The following is a 20,208-nucleotide window of genomic DNA, read 5'->3' on the forward strand; positions in this document are numbered from 1 at the left end:
AAGCACAGTTGAAAAGAGTAGAAACTTTTAAGAAAAGGCAAGAGGAGGCAGTTCGGGTGAGATCTACTGTGCTGGGAAGTAGGAAGAAAAAGGAAGATAAAATCAGTGTGTAAAGTTGGGCATCTCACTGAGCTATTCTCTAGTATAAGCAGCAAGGCTCTCAAGGTTGTCTTGTCTTTCCTGTTAGAGCTGTGAGCTCTTCAGCATACTTCAGCATAACATTGCTTTGTGTGTTCTCCACAGACTGGTAAAAATAGGTTTCGGTCTCTTGCTCCTAGATGCTCAAATATCAGTTAAATGTGTGATAAACTACACACAGCCCATACAGTTACTCACGCCTTTTTTTTCCCCCCTGCAGTTTTGAAACAGCCTGGAAAAAAGGACAGCTTAACTAATTTTAAATCGTGACCTCTAAACCCCATTGAAACCTCTTCTCCTTCATTTCCCAGATGGTGAAGAAGGGAGGAAAGTCTCACTGCCACCTCCCTTCCAGCTGTGAATGAACTATTTCCCACACTGCAATTCAAAAACTACAGTGGATGAAAGAAGCCTAGTGTCTCTCGCTGATGCTGAAAAGCATTTCAGCACCTTGGACAAGAAGAGCAACTTCATTATCTCATCAAACGCATAAGTGCAACGAAAGCCTGGGGCAGTCATGCTGTTTCTTCCTGTGGGTGCTGCAAGATACACACTTGTACGTGTATACGCTCGCTGAAGCTGGTGGCTTGCCTCCTGTCAGCAAAGCAGAAGAAAATTTCACCAAACACTAAGTTCTCCTGTTAAATACACAGTTTACAAGTACTGGGGTCACAACACATGGTTGGATTTATGAGCCTATAAACCTCAGTAGAAAGGGGTTTTAATCTAAACATGAAGCCATTTGCTTTAAGCATAAATGTGCCAGACACCTCCCTCCCTTTTTTTTGTGTGAAATTTGAGGGAGAAAGACAAAAGACAGTCTATTGCCTCCCTTATTCACTGTTACTCTAAAGCAGCAGTTGATGTGCCTCGGTTTTAAAAAGAAAATTAACTGCTCTCACTTCCTCCTACATTACTGTAATTTATGTGTGAAGACAGTAGCAGAGCTGAAGCAGAGTTCCCCCACTTACTCTCCTGCTGAATCTCTTCTGAATCCTTTGTAGGAGCACAGCTTAATTAAGCAGACTACATCACTTCTTATTTTGCTCCCAACCACAGATTTCCTGCCATCTCCTCCCAACAGATGCTTTTATCAATTTCAGGCCCTCCCTCTGTGTCATTACATACACACCAAACAGGAGACTGATGGCAGGAGCCAGATGAGCTGCTGGCTGACTTTGTGTGAGAGTGAATCAGCAAGCTACTACATACATCCTGTATAACACAGCTACCCGATGAAGAAAAACAAGCATGGAAAGATGGTGAGTTTTTGGACCAAATACTACAGTGCTCAAAGACTGTACTTGCTCACAATTCAGGCCTAAGCAAGTGATGAAAGATCAAAAATTGTCACGGGTTCTTTTCTGCATAACCACAAACTAAATAAGGGCTAAAGATGAAACCAAGATTTTTCACACTGGGAGAAATCACCTGTAAAACAAGAGGTGCAACGCTACACTCTAAATATCTTTCATTAACTTACCTACAGGAGGGCAGAAAGCAAGAGTTCCCAGATAAGAAAAGCAGCAGTCACGTCTAGCACAGTGTGCACAATTCATCTCCTTATCATACATTTGTTAATTCCTTCCCTTTGTTGTGAGAGAACAAGGGGCTAGAGTGGTTGCAGCCTAAAGGTTTATAACAACTTCTATTTCTGCCCAGCCTCAGGGCACCTTCTGTGAAACTGTCAGATCCAGACAGCTTATAAATAGCAACTACTCATCTATCCCAAATTGTGTTCTTGAATATTGCAATGTTCTACCAGTTTTATTACAGTAAAGGACAAAAAATAAAACAACACTAGAAATATGAAGAGGCCTTGAAGTGCTGAAGGAGACACACAAACATTTTACTCTCGGACATGTTATGGTTACATGAATACTTCCCAAGTGCCATAATTCAAATAAAAATATGTTCATACAAATTTAAAAAAAATACAGTTTATATACACTGTGGAATTAGCTTACATCATTTTATAACAAAAACAGTGCAAAAAAAACAAATGGAAAGGTAAGTTGCTACCATTGGAATGGCTCACAGTAAGTTAATTCAAAACTGCATAATTAACACTGCACAGGAAAACATGAGGCAGGGAGAGTGCCCCATATTACCCCGAACTTCTGCCATCAGTACTAATCCAGTTCTTGGTTACTATTCCTTTAGTGTTGCTCTGAGTAAAAGGTTATAGGCACCTATGCTAAAAGTTTCTTGGTAAACCACTAAGTAGCCAGAACAAAAGCAGCTAGCACGTTGTTAGAAAGGAATTTAGTGACCAGCAAAGTGAGAACAGGACTAATTCAACTCAAGGCTCTTTGCAGCAGTCTTCAGTCAGAGGTGAAATGCTGCACCTCCAGGTGTCACATGAACTTGAAACTTCCTTTCTGCAAACTACGTAACTGGTGATTGCACACAGATTTCCCTTTAAAAAGGCCGACAGGGTCCCCCACCATCACTAGTTAAAAATTCCTTACCGAAGGAGTGACACAGGCGTGTTTTCCAGCTGAAAGTTCTGAATAAGATAGATGCACAGGCAGAGCAGACAGTGCTCACAGACAGCTCTCACAGGGAAACACAGCTGGTGCTCAAACTTTAGCAAGATTTTTCTGTCTTGCCTGGATCACCTAACTACAGGCCTTAATAGTAAGGGTAAGACATTCTACAGCAAAATATACTGCTGCAGCTCATGTTCACAAATAAAACAGGAGATGACTGGCTCAAGGCAACAATCTAAGGACCTCAGGTTCAGGTGCACAGACTGAAGGAACCTTCCACATGCAGTCACTCATCATAAGCAATAGGAAAAGGATTTACCACAGAGAGAGGGCACTCTTGAGAGGTTTTCTGACAGTATGGGATTGTGAATTCCACACTAGAAGGATCTGAAATCCCCAAACAGAATTCCTGTAATTGGTAACTACCCAAGAGCACAAATCCTTTGAATGAAAGGTAGGTTACCAGAAGCATATTTCAAACCCACAGTCCAGCTTCAGGGAGTGCAAAGGGGTGCTGGAAGTTCCTTGGGGCAGCTCAGTGCACAACCAGTGCTCAGGGAACACAGGCATTTAGAAACCAGCTACACAGTCTATCCAGAGAAAACATCCTCACCCTACCAACTGGGAAACAACTTGCAAGTCAAAAGCAGAGGACAATGCTGACTTGTGTGCTCTAGGAACAATGCTACATCTGTCCTAGCTAAGGAGTTCAGATTGAAAGGCACAAGGTGGGTACTAGCTCTAGGAGAACACCTTTGTTTTACTCTAGAAAGTTTAAGAGCTTGCATGCCTTACCTGAAATAGAGCTAAGATATTCAGAAGCCAGCAAAACAACTTTAGTGGCGGAGACGAGCTGTTGTTGCAAGCTCCACAGTAAGAAAAAGAATGAATTGTGTTCTCTGCTCTTTAGCATAGGTCCTTTCCCAAGAAGCCCTGGACACTCACCATGTTTAACAAAGGATCCAGCTTCCCTTGCAACAACTGCTAGTGCATGTACCACAGCCCATTCTTTCCTTTGTGGAAATGCTGTAACATCCATTCCTGAAAACAAAGATCCACCATTCCTCTCCTAGTAAGAAGGCCTAATAAGAAGGCAGGAGAGAAAGAACACAAAGAAAAAACAAGGCCTCCAGATGTCAATGGAGAGGAATAAAAGATTAAAAATAAATAAATCTAAGTGCTTACGAACAGCTTTGCTAAAAAATTTTCTAGCTGAACTGTGCTATGCCCTGTACGACAAGGATCAATTCCACCCTAAAATTTTGCCTCAGGAACTGCTCATAAGACCAAGTTTTCTCTCATCTGCAGGACAGAAATCAAGAGCATTCAGTGACTCATCTGTGTTTATTGCAAACACAGCCAGAGAACACATCTGTCCCACAACTACCTGGACTGCAAAGACTACATGAATGTTTAAAGAGCCCCTGTGACTTAAAGAGCCCTACATCAAGACTATGGCTGGTGCCCTGGGCACAAAACCTCCTAGCCCTATCTGTAGCAGGTGTCAGCAGCTTGCAAAGCACTGCCCTGCAACAGTCAGCTTCCACAGAGGCTGCTCTAACAGAAGTAGTGTTTTGACGCGCAAGGAAAGAGCACAATTCTGCTATGCTTATTCAGGAGAATTTTCAACATAGGTGAGTTCCCGATTTCAGGAGATGGAACAGTGTCTGATTTCCTTCTGCCGCAGCTCTCATCTAGCTAGCTCCTTATGGCAGACAACAGGTTAACAGGAGTGCTTGGAGGCTGTGCAGAAGCTTTCCCGGGATACGTTCCCCGTGTTACTTAGCCCAGTCTCTTGGCTGAGAGAATGCTCTGTGCTTTATCAAGCCAATCAGCTCTGCAGTCCCCAGAGGCACAACGCTGGCTTCCCACTCGGGGTTATCTGTATGCAAAACTCACAAAGGCAGGTGCCTGCTGGAACAATACAGGTGCTGGCCAGGATGGTACCTGCTAAAGCACTGAACTGGCTGCAACTGGCTCCTAAGTGCTGATTTTACCCTTACAGACATTTGGCCGTTGCAGCTGCAAACATTATCCAAGAGTTTTTAAAGCCAGACAGCCCCACTTATCAAGCTGCAGTATAATCCTGCCTGCTAGTTACTAGCACCAAGTATCCTTCCTGTATGGCAGCCTAAAGTTACGCCAGCTCCTCTCACAACACGGAGGTAACTCAGTGAAAACCAGAGACAGGGCATCAGTTACAACTGCCTCCAGAAATCCACAATTCTCCATGCTCTGAGGAAGTGGGGTTCCCTGGTCTATGGCCATAGCTGGAAAGGACACCGTGCCTACAAATACAGGTGCGTCAGGGTAGTGACAAAGTGGAGTACCACAAGTTGAGTACCTTAGTAGAGTCTCTTACAGGGAGACAAGAGTAACAACAGCTAAGAGGGAAAAAGAAAGCCGCCTTCTCTGAGATGCTCTGCAAAAGTATTGAACATTTATAATCCAAACAGTAAATTAAATTGAACTGTTCAGAACTCCTGATTCTCTGAGATGCTCTCCGAAGTCAGCTGTTGTCAAAAACGTCACAGCAAGGACACTCCCATGTAAGGAGTAGGAAAAAAAGGAAAAAAAAGAAAGCCAGAGTGGAAAAATATGGGCAACTGGGAACACCCACAAAGAGATGTGCATTTCCAAAGAATTGGCTTTTTATACCACTTTTGAGAAAAGCCATCCTGCAAAGCAGCTATTTGATAACTGCAAACTTCATTATCTCCCCTCAGCCTTGACAGCAACCCCCTCTCACACAAGTAAGGCAACAGTTGCAGGAACAAGGGAGGAAGAGGGAAACAAACGCACAGGTAGACACGGAAAAGATGCTGCAGTTCTCTGCATAGGACACAGTGGAGCTAGATGGTTCTTTTGTCCAAGCCTCAAAAAAAAAGCAGAATGTATAATGTCAAGACAACATCTCATGAAAGGCTGGGCGCACAGGGAAAAAAAAAAAAAAAACCTGGATCAAGAGTGATCAAACCAAGTGCCTGAGACCAGTCAACAGCTCCGGGCTCAGGCAGCTCCTCTAATTCTCTGGCTAGCAAGATGTTTTCCAGCTCCCCAGGCTTGATATGCGTGTGAGAAGCCAAACGGCAAGTCTTGGGCCTTGTGGGGTCCAAGCAGAATGCGAGCGCGTGTGCAGGCTTGGAAGAGGGAGGTAGCCACACCGGCAGTGGGGCAGGGGCATCAAATGGTCTGATAGTGTTGTCTCAGTCTTGCCTGCAGAAATTCGTGGGTCAGGTTGTGTCGAGTGATTATCCCAACAATCTTAAAGAGGAAGAAAAAAGGAAAAAAATGATATGTCAGTATCACAGATGTGCCACTAAGAGACGTGCGTGGTAGAGCTGTTGTACTTTCCAACCCAAAAACAACACATGTGAGAACCTTCAAGTACTTCTCAACCAATGCAGAGTTACAGTGGGTTCAAACTCAAGTTTCACCAGAACAGACACCCCACTCTCCCAGCACATACCTACTATTAGGAACATCTAGAGGCAAAAAAAGAAAAAAGCATTGCTGCCTCATAAGGAAAGACCAGCTCAGGCTATTATCATCATCATCAGGATTTTGCTTCCTTGTTCAGGCTTAAGGAAAGTTTCTCATTATGCTGGTAGGAAGTTACTGACACCTACTGACTATTTCTGAGCACTGTAGATGGCAAAGAGATAAGTACAGTGAATCAAGCACAAACCGTTCAAAAGCTTCTTTATTTTTCTACTCCTATGAGTAAGAACAGAATGCAAGTTTATGTCCAAAAGAAAAACCTCCTGCCCAACATTCAGGAAATCCTGCTCTTGGCCTCAAATAAAGCTGTCAAAGGGGAAGCCAAATTAGTGACCTCTGATGAGCTCAAGGACTGTCAAAAGGTGCAAGACAGTAACAGCTTCCACATGCTGCCAGCCTGAGAAAGGAGACAGACTGCGTGTCCTGTCCTTTGGGGTGAAGGTGGGGAGTAGACTTGGACATTAAGGATGGTAATGAAGTCACAGCAATCAACTGCTTCAGAGCCTTAAGACCACATTCTGATCCCATTAAAATGTATCTGTTTGACGTTAAAACAGATCTCAACTCTCTCAAAGGGGAAAGCATTGCAAAAACCACATCTGCTTCCTTACTCAGCCAAGACAAAACTGAGATACGGACTTACCTCTCCGACTGCATTCACAACTGGTAGATGTCTGAGTCCCATTGTCCTGAACAGGTTAAAGACTTGCGACACATGAGTGTTTGGAGAGACAGCAAAGGGCGATGGGTTCATGTATGGGGTGACATCCTAAGAAAGAAGAAATAATGATGTTATTTACAAGAGGCATTTTCAGTAGTTCCAAGAATCACTAACAAGCAATTGTTACAGCTGCTCTAATTCACTGAAACGTTAAGAACTTCTAATAAATACCAGAAGTTTGCCAGTCCATTCACCCTCAGGCAGACATCAAATCTAGAAGGAAGCTAAAGTAGACAGGTAGAGTCTTACTATCACATCACAGTGCATCTCTTACCACTATCATGCGAGGATTCAGCAACGTGAGGTCCAGGTCATGGATATCTGGATAGCGAGGGTAATCCTCTGACATCTCTGCATGGGATAAACGAGGCTGACTTGCACTCTGAAATTAAAACACATGCCACCAAATCAATGTGTTGCCTTCCATGAGAGTACACAGCCTGCAAGCAGCACAGCAAATAGTGCCTCCCAATGCCCTGTGCTTACCCAGACTGCCTTCCCCCCACGCCCACACACAAAACTTCTGCAAAGGCATTCCTAACATCTCTGTTCAGAATTCAGCAATGGAAGTGCAAACCCATAAAAGCACTGAGCTCAGAGATTTATGGATATACTCTCCAACCTCTGAAATATCTACACTCACCACTGGAGAGCAGCAACAAAATAGCACTGTGGAAGCTGGGCCTCAAACACAAATGCTCATAGTGATCTTAGCACTACAGCAGCCAATCTCTGAAGACCTTGGCACATGACATTAAGAACACAAAGTATATGCTGCCGGTTTCCCTGTTTGTATTTAAGATCTGCCCTCCATTCTCCAGTTTTGACTGCATCTTTATGCACACTCTGTTGGTTGTTGCTTTTTCTTCCCCAAATGTGGTAGCTGTTCTCTTTTCCTTGGGCTCCTTAAACAGAAATTCCAATCTCTTTCTTCTAGAGCTGCAAGGGAAAATTCACATTACCTGCCTTCAGCTTTTAAAGCAAAGATGCATTCCTTAAAATGGAAAAATAGGTGAATTCTTCATGGCAGCTTATAAATATCATCCCCAACTTGCTTAGCTCAGAGGGTGGAGATGTCTGCTACAACTCCAGATTAGGCAGACTTACTGACTGGCTCTCGGAGTAACAAACTCCCCTGACAAGGAGGGTGACCAGCTGCGAACGCAAGATCAAGCCATGGAAGGTCAGAGGTCTGAAGCGTTCCTCCATGGTCCACTCTTCACTGGGAGACTGGTCAGGGTACAGATTGGGGTAAGGCGTATATCTGCAACAGATTGAATACATATTGTAAGTCACTTAAACCTAACGAGACACACACACCAGCCTCCAAACCAACAGCTATTTCATCTCTTTGCAACCTTCTCCAGAATATTTCAGGGATTCTTTCTAGAGACAAGCAAGCCTTTTCTCCAAGCAAACTATCAGAGAACAGTCAAGTGCCATTATACAGAGCATTATATAAGCAGTAAAATGGAGACAGTCTCCTAACTCTCAGTTTCAGATCACTTGCTACTGAAGCAATTTTCAGTGCCAAATTACTCAGATTCTAGTAACAGCTGAAGCATGTGATAGAGTGTCAGGTCATAACTTCACCTGTACATGTCACAATCAGGAGGTTAGAAACTGATTAACTACACTGGGCTTTTGCGTGAAATAACTGCAGTAAAAGTCCAGTGACTCAGCCCAGTTACCAGAAAGATGGTATTAAGTAGTATGGTAACAAGGTCATTAGCTCTTCTCTTTTAGAGAGTGAGCTCTGCAGAGCCCTCAGGTTTTTGCGGACAAGAGGGCACTAATTTCTAAAGACAAGTCATTTCCCCAGGTATTCTATCCTCTCCAGGAAATACTTTTTGGGCAGGTGTTTGATGGAAATTTAACAATTGAGTCATCAAGTCATTAGCCCAGGACTCAGGCACAGGTTTAGGTCCCAGCACTGGCTGATGGGTACTGACAAGTTACTTCTCCTGAAAACATGGATACTTGTACCATTTCCTCCAGCATATGAAATAACAAGGACTGAACAAAGCATCACAACACATCCCAATGTTAAGAAATACCCTGTTTCCCTACCTTTGTTTCTACCAGTAACTCACCTTCTCTCTAGCATCTGTTGCAGCAAATCCTCCTTCTCTGGTGGCTCCTCCGTTGTTATGTGCTCGTCACACATGTTACGCAACTCACTTGAAGGGTAGGACTTCATGGACTGACTCCGTTTGCGCTGCTCTCCAGCTCGGGTGAGAATGCTAGATTTCTAGATACAACAATTTTCAGATACCCATTAAGCAGGTCAACAATTAGCAAAGAGTAACTAACTGTAAATTATTTTTTGTAGCTTTCAATCACCAGATAAAGTGTTCCTTAGCGCTGTCGCAGTAGTTGTAAGAATAGCTAGTAGGACTGTACTCTCCTTTGGCAGGAAATCTGCAATTTAGGAAGTCAGGCACCCTTTTTGCTAGAGCACAGGTATGCCACAAACACGTGGCTTATTCCAACCTTAAATTTCAAGTTTCCCAGGAAGTTAAAGCATTCTCCCCATTCCCCCTCCCGTGAAGGAGAGAAGCAGTTAGGCAACCATTCTTGATCTCAAGAGTGGGTTCAGTACTTCAGTGCTGAATCCAAGATTTTTTCACCTCTATACTAAACTGGTTACTTGAAGTCCTGTTCAGTTTTGCTTCTATACTAACACAGACCACTGTTCTGCCTTTGTCATAACCAGGAGAACGGAATGAAATTGCATTTCTGAAAACTCTGTATTTTAGTAATTGCTCATGTCTGATCTGAATCCTGCATTGACAACATTAAAATTGTCAGTACAGGTTAAAGGTTGGACTAGATGATTCTTAAAGGTCTTTTCCAATCTGAATGATTCTATGGTAATAAAGGAAGGGACCTTCTACCTGCACAACCAAGCTCTTTACCCTTTCAACCTACTGAACAACCAACTTCTTACCTTGAATTTGATGTTGTTACTTATCAGCTGATTTCCCTTCATGAACTCCCTCTCATTGCCCCGGTTCTCAGTCACGACAGGGAAGGCATGATGAACCGTTGTGCGCAAGATGCTAACAAGGGATTGAATACGGGTGTGGGGGTAGACATAAGTCAGGTTGGGTTCCATGATGTCACTGGCTCGTAGTCTGAGGAAACAGAAAAACCCAAGATTGCTCCATGCTTCATATCAAGCTTCTTCCGAAGCCTCACAAATTCGTTTCTCTGATCTCCACCTGTCCACTCCTCCCCGGCAAGGGCTCCAGGCACCTCTTTCCTGCTGCAGGCCTGATGCACAACTTTCAGCTCTTCTCACAGCAGTTGGTGCAGCCAGGTTCATTGGACATGACGCATCATCCCCCCATTACAGCATTCCTTTCTGAGCCAAGAACCCTATGACAAACTCTAACCCACAGTCCTGCCAAGAGGAGCAGCCTTACTTATCCATTTCCACCTCTGTTTCCCACTCCAGGAGAGGTACGCCTCGCAAGTTCACATGGATGTCATAGATGCCTTTGTTGAAAAAGTCTCCTGTCCATTTGGCTACCTGCAGAACAAACAGAGAGTGTACTGAGTTGTTGATCCAAATACAAGACTTCTTGGCTCATCACTGCCCTGAAAGGAAGAGATTTACAACTAGTACATGTTCAAGAAGCTAAAGCCAAGACCCTGCACTCACCATGAGGGTGATCATTATCGGGAGCCCATAGGTGATCTCATTGGTGGATTCAATTAGGATGACAGTCAGGCTAATTGTCATCCGGACCACTCCTCCCAGGAATGCTGCTGCTCCGATCAGTGCAAAGGTTCCTGAGTAGATGTGATCCAGGCCGATGTAGCTAGGGCAAGACAGAGCCCCGAGATTAGAATAACCTGACTGAGAGGTCAGCATGCATTTGCAGCACATCTCTCACACACACTCAATGCACCTTTTGAGGAGGTTGGCGACCAGGCGTCCGAAGGCAGCCCCACAAAGCAGTGATGGCACAAAGAGACCACTGGGCACAGAGATCCCGTATGTCCAGCAGGAAAGTAAGAAATAGAGAAGGAAGAACAAGGAGAGTGTGACTGGGCTGAAAGTACCTGTAACACAAGAAGAATCATGACTAGAGGGGAAAAGGCCTGCTGGACAGATGGTAAGTCTCACACCATCCACCCCTCAGCTCACAGCAGACCCATCTCAAAACAGTCTTCCAGTCCAAACACACATGAAAACATTGAATAAGTGGAAAAAAAGGAAAAGCAGGCCTTTCTTCCCAGAGAGGGGACGCTAAGCTGTTGTACCAGCAGTCCTCTTGAGCCATAAAGGCTTGAAGAGGCTGTTAGCTTTGTGGTCCATTTAACAAAACTGTTTCAAGCAAGATGAAGCTCTGAAGCCTGAGGATGGCATGAGGCATTGTCTGCTAGCTACTCACCATCTTGGTGGAAGAGCTGCAGGATAGCTGACTCCTGAGGGTTGAAGAAGAGTGTGGCCATGTCATTGTAGGTTTCATTTGGGCAGAAAAAAGTTTTGATGCTTGAATTCACATCCTCTGACATACCCTGATGCAGGACACAAAGGACATGAACAGTTAAAATCCACTCCCTGCTATGTTAGCCTTTGTGCAGAACAGGAGTAACCCTTCTGTATACGGTGTCCGCCCACAGTTTGACATATTCAGACCAAAACATCAATAGCAGACATTAGGCCTGCAGACAGTAGGCTCCCTGATTCACAGTCTGAGCTGCTTTGTCAAACTACAGAAGCACAAAGCACAGCTTTCGTTGTTACTTTAAGGTCCTACAAATGTCCATAGGTTTTAACTCAAGTTCTCTGTGGGTACTGCATGCCATCAAGGCTCAATACCTGCCTGTGCTCCTCTGAAGGGAGGAACAATATGAAGGAGACATACAATCTTCATGGAAGATTCCTCACCTGCACGCTCAAAGTGTCATTGCCACTGTGACTGGTGGAAGACATCTGCCGGCATTCCCCCAGAACCATGGAGGCTACAAAGACTACGACCGTGGTAGTCAGCGACACCAGCAGGCTCTCCAAGACTCTGCAAGCACACAGCAGAAACCATACGCTGAAGCTGCACTCAGACCTGTAACCCAGTCCAGCCTCTTCACAACTTTTAAATGGTTCTAAGAAGCAGCAGTCACAGCAGCTTAATATTTGAAGCAGGGGAGCTTGCAAGTCAAGTTGAATTATGGCTCAGTTGCCAGGATTAAGTTAACTTCCCTTTTTCATTGCCTGCCCCAAAACGGCGCTATTTCTGCTCTCAGAACACAGTCACATATAAAAACCTGAAGGGCAGGGTTTGGTGATGAGACTGTTCACATGGAAACGATGTTCTCTGTATTTTTACAGGGTAAAAAGTCTGTCTCGTCTAGACAGAACTGGACAGGCTGATGCATAGTCTTTCATATTTCTTTTCTAGCTACTGAAATACTTTTTTTTAAATGAGCTTCTTATTTAGGAATTCTGTCTACACCAGACATTATTTTCCAGAATTACATGGCAATTCTCTAAATACCACAGAGCTCAGTTGTGGATTTAACTATCCGAGATAATAATAATGTAAAAAAGCTGGATTCAGCTATTCTTTCCACATCTGTTTGGACAAGACAAAAATCCTGCATGGAGACGAAGCTCCAGTTTGCTCAGCTGTAGCCACTATGATAAAGAGCTCTCTTCATAGCCATTATAAGAGGGTTACAGCTTTCCTTATAACACCATAATAATTACAGAAATGTAGAGAGATTGTAACATCTGGTTTCTGGTGTTCATTTAAGTTCCATGGATGCTTCATTTTTGATTTCAATAACAAATAGGAACAGGTTTTCCACCAGCCCCTCCCACTGGTCTTCCAGATCAATGCATTTGCACTGGGGCACTGAACACAGATCAGACACACCCGCACAAACTCAAGAAAGCACAAATACCTGACCAGCTTTGGTTTCGGATGCACATTTCGCATGCGGTACTTGGCGAGCCTCTTGTTTAAGCAGTTGAAGGTGGCTCCAAGAAGGCCTCCTATGAACCCCATCAGAATGAAGAACCCCAAGTCCACAGCTGTCCAGAGGTGGCATTTCTTATCAGACTCAGAGCACTACATGCAAAAAAATGTAAGAAAAGCATTAGTCATTGCAATTTCCTACCAACACTTCTTTCTGTCTTGATAGCAGGAGACTTTCAGCAGCAATGACCATAGCAGAACAACACTGCCATAGGTTACTAACATGTTCCTGCTAAACATCAACTACTCAAATACAAGCATGTAACCACAAAACCAGAAAAACACTGAACTGACAGGAGATTGAAGGGGGAAAAATAATAGCACTAAATCTTACCTTAAACTCCCCAAAGTTGAGCAGCCCAGGGAGCTGGAAAGATCCCCAACTTCCAAACTGAATCCCAGAGCGGAAGAAATTCAGGGTGAAGGTGGCAGCCATGGAACAGAAAAGCTAAGGAAGTTGAAAAATTAGAAGAAATAAAAACTCCCCAAATTAAGACTCTTCCTTGAGACTTATGGTTCAATGTGATCAAAGCATTTATGACAACGGACATCAAGCTACGTGAACATCAAGCTTATGGAACATCAAGCTTTACGAAAACAGTCCTACTGCGGTTTTAGTGCCCACTCCCTGCTGCAGGAGAGAGCAGGGCCAGAACGCACTACTCTATCTGATCTGGCTTCTCTCACAAGAAGAGTCAGGAATTTCACCCAGTATTTCCTGCAGTGGCTTTTTTTTTTTGTCACAGATGCTAATTTGTAGTTAGAAATCAATTACAAGGCACTAACACAGCTTGTTTGGAGTTGCAATTGAAGTCTTCGTTGGCTCAGAGAGAGCTGCAATTTTGGCAAATCCCTCGCTCATTTCATCCCTGCTGTGAAAGAGTAGACTAGATGAATCCCATCAACATGACATTTGGCATGAGAAATGCCAGAAGCATCATGAGATGTGATACATTCATCGAAAAACCATCTACATCATGAAAGTAAGCACGAGGCAGAGAAATCCGTAACTAGAAGGCACAGGGCATTGCTGCAATACAGCTCCCCAAGGCAGAGGACAGCAGAAAGAAGTCCAGCACCTGCTTAATTCTGTCTGCTCCCAAAGAACTGGGCTGCAAAGGTCCAGGTACAAAAACCTTTTCTTTCAGGTACAATAAATCTACCACCTACAGAGTTATCCGGCAGTTCTAGATAGTACCAGATTCACCTCTGCTCTTGATCTGTAGTAATTCTGGGGCACCGATAGAGAAGGCAATCTCTTCCCTACCAGGGCAGGGCAGGAGACACAGGATAATGCAAATGCCCTCACAGATAAGTCCTCCCCAAGGTGCAGCTCAAAGAGAAACAGAAAGAGCCAGAGTCATTACTTACCACTTTCCATGTAAGTCCCTGATTCCAGAAGGAGGAACCTTCTTCCAAGCTGAAAAGAGTACCCCCAATTGGGGCTCCAAAGGCAGCTGCAACCCCTGCAGCAGCTCCAGCAGATACAAAGTCCCTTTTATCCCTGAAGAGGAAAACAACGTCAGCTTCGCAAAGAGTTGTGAACATGCTTAGATTCTGCAAAGTAAGGGACCATTTCCGTTTATTGATATATCCCACAGATACATGAGTGACAGCTGCGAGAAGAACTGGCCACTGCAGATGTGATTTTTTCAGTAAGTTGTTGCAGCAGCATATGCTCTCTCTAGATTACCAATACAGGGCAAAGCACCGTGGCACTATGTGACTGCTACGCATACGAGTAAACATCCCAAACCACGGTGCTCCAGCATCACTTGAAAGAATTCCAGAGAGGGAAGGACAAGCTCTTGTTCACTTGCAGGTGGACCAGCCTTCTCTGGAGCCTATCTTGTTCGTACCAGGTGCATAACTGAGCTTGTTACCAACAACGACGCCATTTAACCATCCAGATTAAAGGTTTTAAATGGGTAGAGATTTGCTGAGCAGTACAAGAGAACATCAATGAACATGGAGACCAGAGACAGGATCCCTTAAGGGTAGCATGGAAGAATCAAGTTATGTATCCTGGTGCTGTCCTCCAGCAGAATGAGACTGCAAGGTACTAGACAGAAACTGAAAAAAAACTGATTCATCCCAGGCAGCCACCCTCCTCCCGAGGAAGTCTGCTCATTCACCACCCTCTCTCTCCCCTTTTCCTCCCCCTCCCCCTCCTGGCTACAGTACCTGTCACTGCGGAAATACGGGAAGTTAAACTGGATCTTCCTCAAAGAGATGCTCTGGAACTGCACAGAAAGCAAAGCTTTAGGAACACGGGAGATGGAAACTTTCTCCTCACAGTACTCTTACAAAGCAGTGGTGTGAACTGCTGGTCTCTACGCAATCTTCTGCAGTTTGCTCTTGGCTTACAAGAGATGTTTAGCTCTACTCCCACCTCAGTGGGAGACAGAATCATTTTCTTTTCTGCCCCACTTAGCACAGACATACCAACACCCTGTACTCCTCTAGCAACAAACTGAGCTATGAGTAGGCATCCGCAGGAGACCAAGGATGGTAGTCAAGCAAAGGCGTGGTACTCAGCACTGTGGCCAAGAGGCAACCCAATGCAACGCTGCATTTCAGTCAGGAAAGGGATAAACGGCCTCCAGAGCTCACCCATCTCAGTGACCCAGGCCAGCACTAACCTGTGGCAAACCTGCACCTACGACAGCACCACTGTGGATCATTGGGCCCTCCTTCCCAACAAAAAGACCTGGAAAAACAGGACTGATGAGACAGCATGCTCCCCACCCTCTCCCCTGCTGACAACGGCAGGAGATCAGCTCACCACTCCCCTGGCATAGCACAACCTCCCTGTACCAGGCCATAAAAGTATCTCGGTAATTTCCAAAACCTCAGCTGAGTTCAGGCAGCTACGCCCTCTCCTCTCAAGGTGAAGAGAGCTGCTGGCCCGTGTCCCCCCCAGATGTTTGTGAACAGACTTGCACAGACTTTGCACTCCAAGTGGGTGGAAGTATTCAAAAACTGTTGTTTCAAGGACTCTGAACTCTCCAGGTTACCATGCCCTTCTGCCTACAGCACAGCCTTCAGGTTACTCTACATGATGCATTCTGGAGAATTCTCAGGTCTCCTTCTTGGACTGAGCCACAAAGAGCCGCTTCTGACTAGACCACCTAGTAAAGTATCTGTTCCCCTGATAGTCCTGATCCATCTGCCTTATCTACTTTTCTACTCCCTGTATGTATCCAGGGCTGACAACCTGGCTCCAGCCCAAAATCATTTCACTGGAACGAAAGAGAAACTTTCCACGCCCTTCCCCTTCATTTCTCCCCCTTCGGTGATTCCTTACCCCAAAAAGACGAAGACACCGCAGCACTTCTTACCTCCTGCCACACTGAAGAGCACTCCCATAGCTTTGCACACCACTGTCCGGAGCCGCACAACCCCTGGAACTTTTACCCCATTGAGGTAGCACTTAATTTCAGGAATTCCTGATCCAGCTGCCACAGGCTGCAGAAAGGAAAACACTGACGCTGCCTTGCATTGACTTCATAGCTGACTGACAATATCGCAGTCAGAGAGCACAGCAAGAGAAACACTGTTTAGCTATATCAATTAGCACTCTCAAGTTGGTACAATGCCTTCGGGCAGTAAGTGCTATGGACAAGAAGGAAACTTCACGTCCAGGACCACAGGAGAGCAAAGGAAGCCTACGTAAAGAGCAGCAGCAAACTTAAATCTTACTTGGATGAGGACCAGAAGACTTGCAAGAAAAACAAAGGTCAGGTTGAACCCCAGCAGCTCCAGCAAAGACAAGGCAAGACAGCCTTTCTCTGTGCATTCTTCCACTGCTGCAGAGAGGGTCAAGGAAAGAAACGACATTCTTCCCACCAACACACAATCATTTGGTACTGTCTGGGGGGCCCACGGGCATCAGGAGCAAAGTTTGTGCTTCCTACCCCAGCCAGGACAGATGACACAACCCATCAAGAAGACAGGTCTCCTTTTCAGAGCTCAGAGTTAACATACAAGGAAGAGAAACCAGTCGTTCTTTCAGGGATTAGCCTTTGTCCATATATTGATATTCGAACCACTTCCTTGGTTTCGAGAGCTGAATTACATAAGCAAGTTGAAAACTTGATTAATCAACCATGTGAATGACAGCAGATGTCTACGAGTCAGCTGTTCTGAGCAACAGAAAGAAAAAGGTCACTCAAGTCTAACCGGACACAAATGCTAGGTAAAAGATACAGCTCTGTACTACCCGGAACTTGAGCTGGGTAAAGAGTCGCACGAAGAAATCCACAAAGAGGCCCACCTATGGAAAAAAGACAGACCTGTCATCAGAAATTACTACATACACGTACCATTGACCACCTCCTAGCAAGCCCTACCATGAGGTATGCATGAGGGAGGACAAAGGAAAAGGAAATCAAAAGCACTGTTCAGAGTAAAGTAGCTTACAAAGCTCAGATCTTCTGCCTCCCTTGTTCTCACTTGGACAGATCCATCCCAGAATTATTCCTGAAGAGATATACTTCAGGATACTAAACTGGTAGCCTTTTTTTTTTTTTTTTTAAACACCCAAAACGTACTTCAGGATACAGAAAAAAAGCTAACTTTAACTGAGGCATACGGTCAGCGAAACTAGTTTTCAAGCATGTACAGTGAAGAAAGTATTGCCAAACAGAACAAACACAGCTCAACTGTAAGCTGGCATCCTGTTGGATTAACCGCTAACTTTGGACAAGTTTTCCTGTACACAGAATTAAAGAATTTGCCAGAATACTTTGCAAAGAAAACACAGCAAGAACTGAAAGGAAAGCAAAAAAAAAGTCCTCCTGGAAAATAATCTATCAGCAACATGCTGTAATTCCCAAAAGCCACCTCCAACTACTAAGCTCTCCACTTCGTGACAGCGAATGGTATCTCCTCTCTTCTCTTTTGCCACTGACTTCTAAATTATCCCTGCCTAGTGTCGGGAAGTGTCTTCATTCCCCAAACACCATGACGCTTACCAGTCCTGTGCAGACTCCAATGGCGAAAACCATCACCCATTTCACTGCTTCATACTTCCGTGCTTTCTGTGTACGAAAAGGATTTTTAAAAAGCCAAGTCAAAGCAACATACAAAGAGAAACCAGGTAAAGGTGGATTTGGGCTCCACAGGTGAATTACAGCTATAGTGATAAATCAACAGAACATAGCGACAACAGCAAACTGAAAACAGAGAGATGGAAGTGCTTTGACAACAGCAAACTGAAAGCAGAGAGATGGAAGTGCTTAACACCCCATTCACTCCGAAAGTGAGGATCAGAACAGATGCTGGGAGCTACAATCTCTACACTTATTTTTACTCTTTTCATCAAAAAAATTAGAGAATTTCTACCATAAAGAAGAAAAAAATAAACTTCCCGTAGTGGAAGGTATTTCTACAGCTTTAGCTCTCAAGCTACCGAAAGAAAAAAAAAAAAAATCTTACCTTGTTGTCCATGCTCTCCAAAACTTCCAGGTACGGGTCATTGATACAGCGATCATAATCCAAGCTCTGGAAGAATGCCAAAAGGGCAACGTAAGAGAATCATCTGCTACAGACTGGGCAAAATGCTATGGGCAGAAGGCCTTGTTAAAGATTACAGAAGCCATTACAACCCCACAGAAGGTTTGGCAAACAATTGTAGGAGAAGAACTTCCGTAAACAACTTCATTTAAATATTTCCAGTAGAGGCTGACTCGGAGAATTGGGAAGTGAAAGAACAGACCAAAATTCACTGCCAAAGACGAGAAAGAACTAAACCAGTGATTAATACAACTTTAAGTTAAAGTCACAATGTACAGATTTAGACTTCAAGCGTGTCCAATTTGACAGTGCAGGGGATAACATGAAATCTAATCCTTCACTACAGCATGAACGCTAGAAATGAGTTCCTTTCCAGACAGGCAGCACCGGTTCTTAACCTTATCACAGGAGAAAATTAAAAGTAATAGTTGCCCCATTGTAGGCACGAAGTACCGTTAGCTTCTACCCACATCAGCTTCCCCTTTTCAAGCCAAAGGGTAACAGGTTGGTGTTAAAACAAACAGCAACAACTTGGTGACACCCATGCTGAGAGCAACTGCTCTGAACAGCTCAGGGCCACCATACAGACACATTAAAATTAAAAGTCTCCTGTAAGAATCAGTATGTGATAGATAAGATCTGCTTTGAGCCAGCATGACACCACAGACAGCAGTAAAGCAACAGTGACCAACTAGTTACAGATGTTTTTTCACGGTCACAATGACATAGGACCACAAGAGCCTGTAAACTCATGTTAAAATGGGGGAACAACGTAACAGATTCAGAAAATCCATTTTCTCAATAGAGTCTGACTTGGGCAGCAAACTCAGAGCACTGGGCATTAATCTACAAACACCACCATCAAATGATAAGCAACAGGTGTTTGCAAGCAGAACAGCTCCTGGTATTTCTGTTGGTACCAATACAACCTAGCTACAGTGATGCAAGTTAAGTGCCTACCCCATTGTAAATTCAAACAGATCAAAACCTGTCTGCAGTTCTTGCCACGTCAGTTTCACAAGCTGGTATCAGTTAACTTCCCACCTCATAGTCTTTGCGTGGAAGGATCTCATCTTCCTCTTCATGAGTTTCTCCTAGGATTGTCTACAAAACAAAGAACATGGGAATGAAAAAACATCAGGGAAATGAATGCATACACTGGCGCTCACAAACACTGGTAGCAAAGCTAAAATCAGGGAAGGCTTCGCCCACTGATGGTTGTAAAGCTTGGGTGTGATTTACCAGATCACCGCTTACTTTGGGGTGACTATATATCGGGCCTTACCTTAAAGCTTGCCCTTCAGCACGAATATATTACGTTACTATGTTGTGAAGGGCCGCTGCGTGGAGGTAAAGCAGCGTGCCAAGCCCACGTCCCCCCTTCCTTCACATCAAGTCACAGGGGCACAGGACAAGAGACTTGCACAGGCAGCGTTACCCCGCTCCGGGCAGCTGGGCGCTGCCCCCGCACCCCGCTCCCCCAGCAGGAGCGGTGCTGAGCCGGGCAGGACGAGCCCCGAGGCGGGCAGGAGGCGCAGCACCGCCTGAGGTGCTGGGAGCAGGGGCTGCGCTGCCAGGCCCAGCGGGAGCTGAGGCCAACAACGGTGCTTTGGGGGACCGGGACAGCGGGGGCTGCGGCGCCAGAGACTGAGGCGGGGAGCCCCGCGGGGCAGGGGCAGCGGCCGTACCAGCTCCTCAGGGGTGCGGCTCTCCCGCTCGCCGCAGCACCGCGGGCAGCAGCAGCAGCACAGCCCCGCGCCGCACCCCGCCATCTTGCGCCGCCACCGCCCCTCTCCCGGCACCGCCCGCGCCCACCCCCACCTCTCCCACGTGACCCCCGCCGCGGCGG

At 45.1% G+C, this 20,208-nt stretch overlaps 1 protein-coding gene across 3 annotated transcripts in view; it reads right to left on the minus strand.

Moving 5' to 3' along the window:
* Positions 1 to 20,187, minus strand: part of CLCN6 (chloride voltage-gated channel 6) — a 31,743-nt gene extending 11,556 nt beyond the window's left edge. Inside the window, exons 1-23 of one of the 3 annotated variants that reach the window (XM_048067706.2) lie at positions 20,048 to 20,187; positions 19,404 to 19,463; positions 18,282 to 18,347; positions 17,819 to 17,884; positions 17,052 to 17,118; positions 16,545 to 16,651; positions 16,184 to 16,310; positions 15,485 to 15,552; positions 15,027 to 15,085; positions 14,214 to 14,346; positions 13,177 to 13,290; positions 12,769 to 12,935; positions 11,756 to 11,882; positions 11,256 to 11,382; positions 10,770 to 10,923; positions 10,520 to 10,679; positions 10,281 to 10,387; positions 9,803 to 9,989; positions 8,946 to 9,103; positions 7,960 to 8,116; positions 7,127 to 7,234; positions 6,775 to 6,900; positions 1,964 to 5,894 (exon numbers count right to left, since the gene is read on the minus strand). In XM_048067706.2, coding sequence (XP_047923663.2) covers positions 5,814 to 5,894; positions 6,775 to 6,900; positions 7,127 to 7,234; positions 7,960 to 8,116; positions 8,946 to 9,103; positions 9,803 to 9,989; positions 10,281 to 10,387; positions 10,520 to 10,679; positions 10,770 to 10,923; positions 11,256 to 11,382; positions 11,756 to 11,882; positions 12,769 to 12,935; positions 13,177 to 13,290; positions 14,214 to 14,346; positions 15,027 to 15,085; positions 15,485 to 15,552; positions 16,184 to 16,310; positions 16,545 to 16,651; positions 17,052 to 17,118; positions 17,819 to 17,884; positions 18,282 to 18,347; positions 19,404 to 19,463; positions 20,048 to 20,131 — 2,610 coding nt within the window. In that variant the 5' untranslated portion in view covers positions 20,132 to 20,187 and the 3' untranslated portion in view covers positions 1,964 to 5,813. Of the gene's footprint in view, positions 1 to 1,963; positions 5,895 to 6,774; positions 6,901 to 7,126; positions 7,235 to 7,959; positions 8,117 to 8,945; positions 9,104 to 9,802; positions 9,990 to 10,280; positions 10,388 to 10,519; positions 10,680 to 10,769; positions 10,924 to 11,255; positions 11,383 to 11,755; positions 11,883 to 12,768; positions 12,936 to 13,176; positions 13,291 to 14,213; positions 14,347 to 15,026; positions 15,086 to 15,484; positions 15,553 to 16,183; positions 16,311 to 16,544; positions 16,652 to 17,051; positions 17,119 to 17,818; positions 17,885 to 18,281; positions 18,348 to 19,403; positions 19,464 to 19,644; positions 20,021 to 20,047 lie in introns of those variants that run through there. The other 2 variants (XM_066982273.1, XM_066982274.1) reach the window with 2 other exon arrangements.
* Between the last annotated feature and the right edge of the window lie 21 nt (positions 20,188 to 20,208).

Source organism: Anser cygnoides, chromosome 23, assembly GCF_040182565.1.
Source record: "Anser cygnoides isolate HZ-2024a breed goose chromosome 23, Taihu_goose_T2T_genome, whole genome shotgun sequence".
Classification (NCBI taxonomy): Eukaryota; Metazoa; Chordata; class Aves; order Anseriformes; family Anatidae; genus Anser; species Anser cygnoides.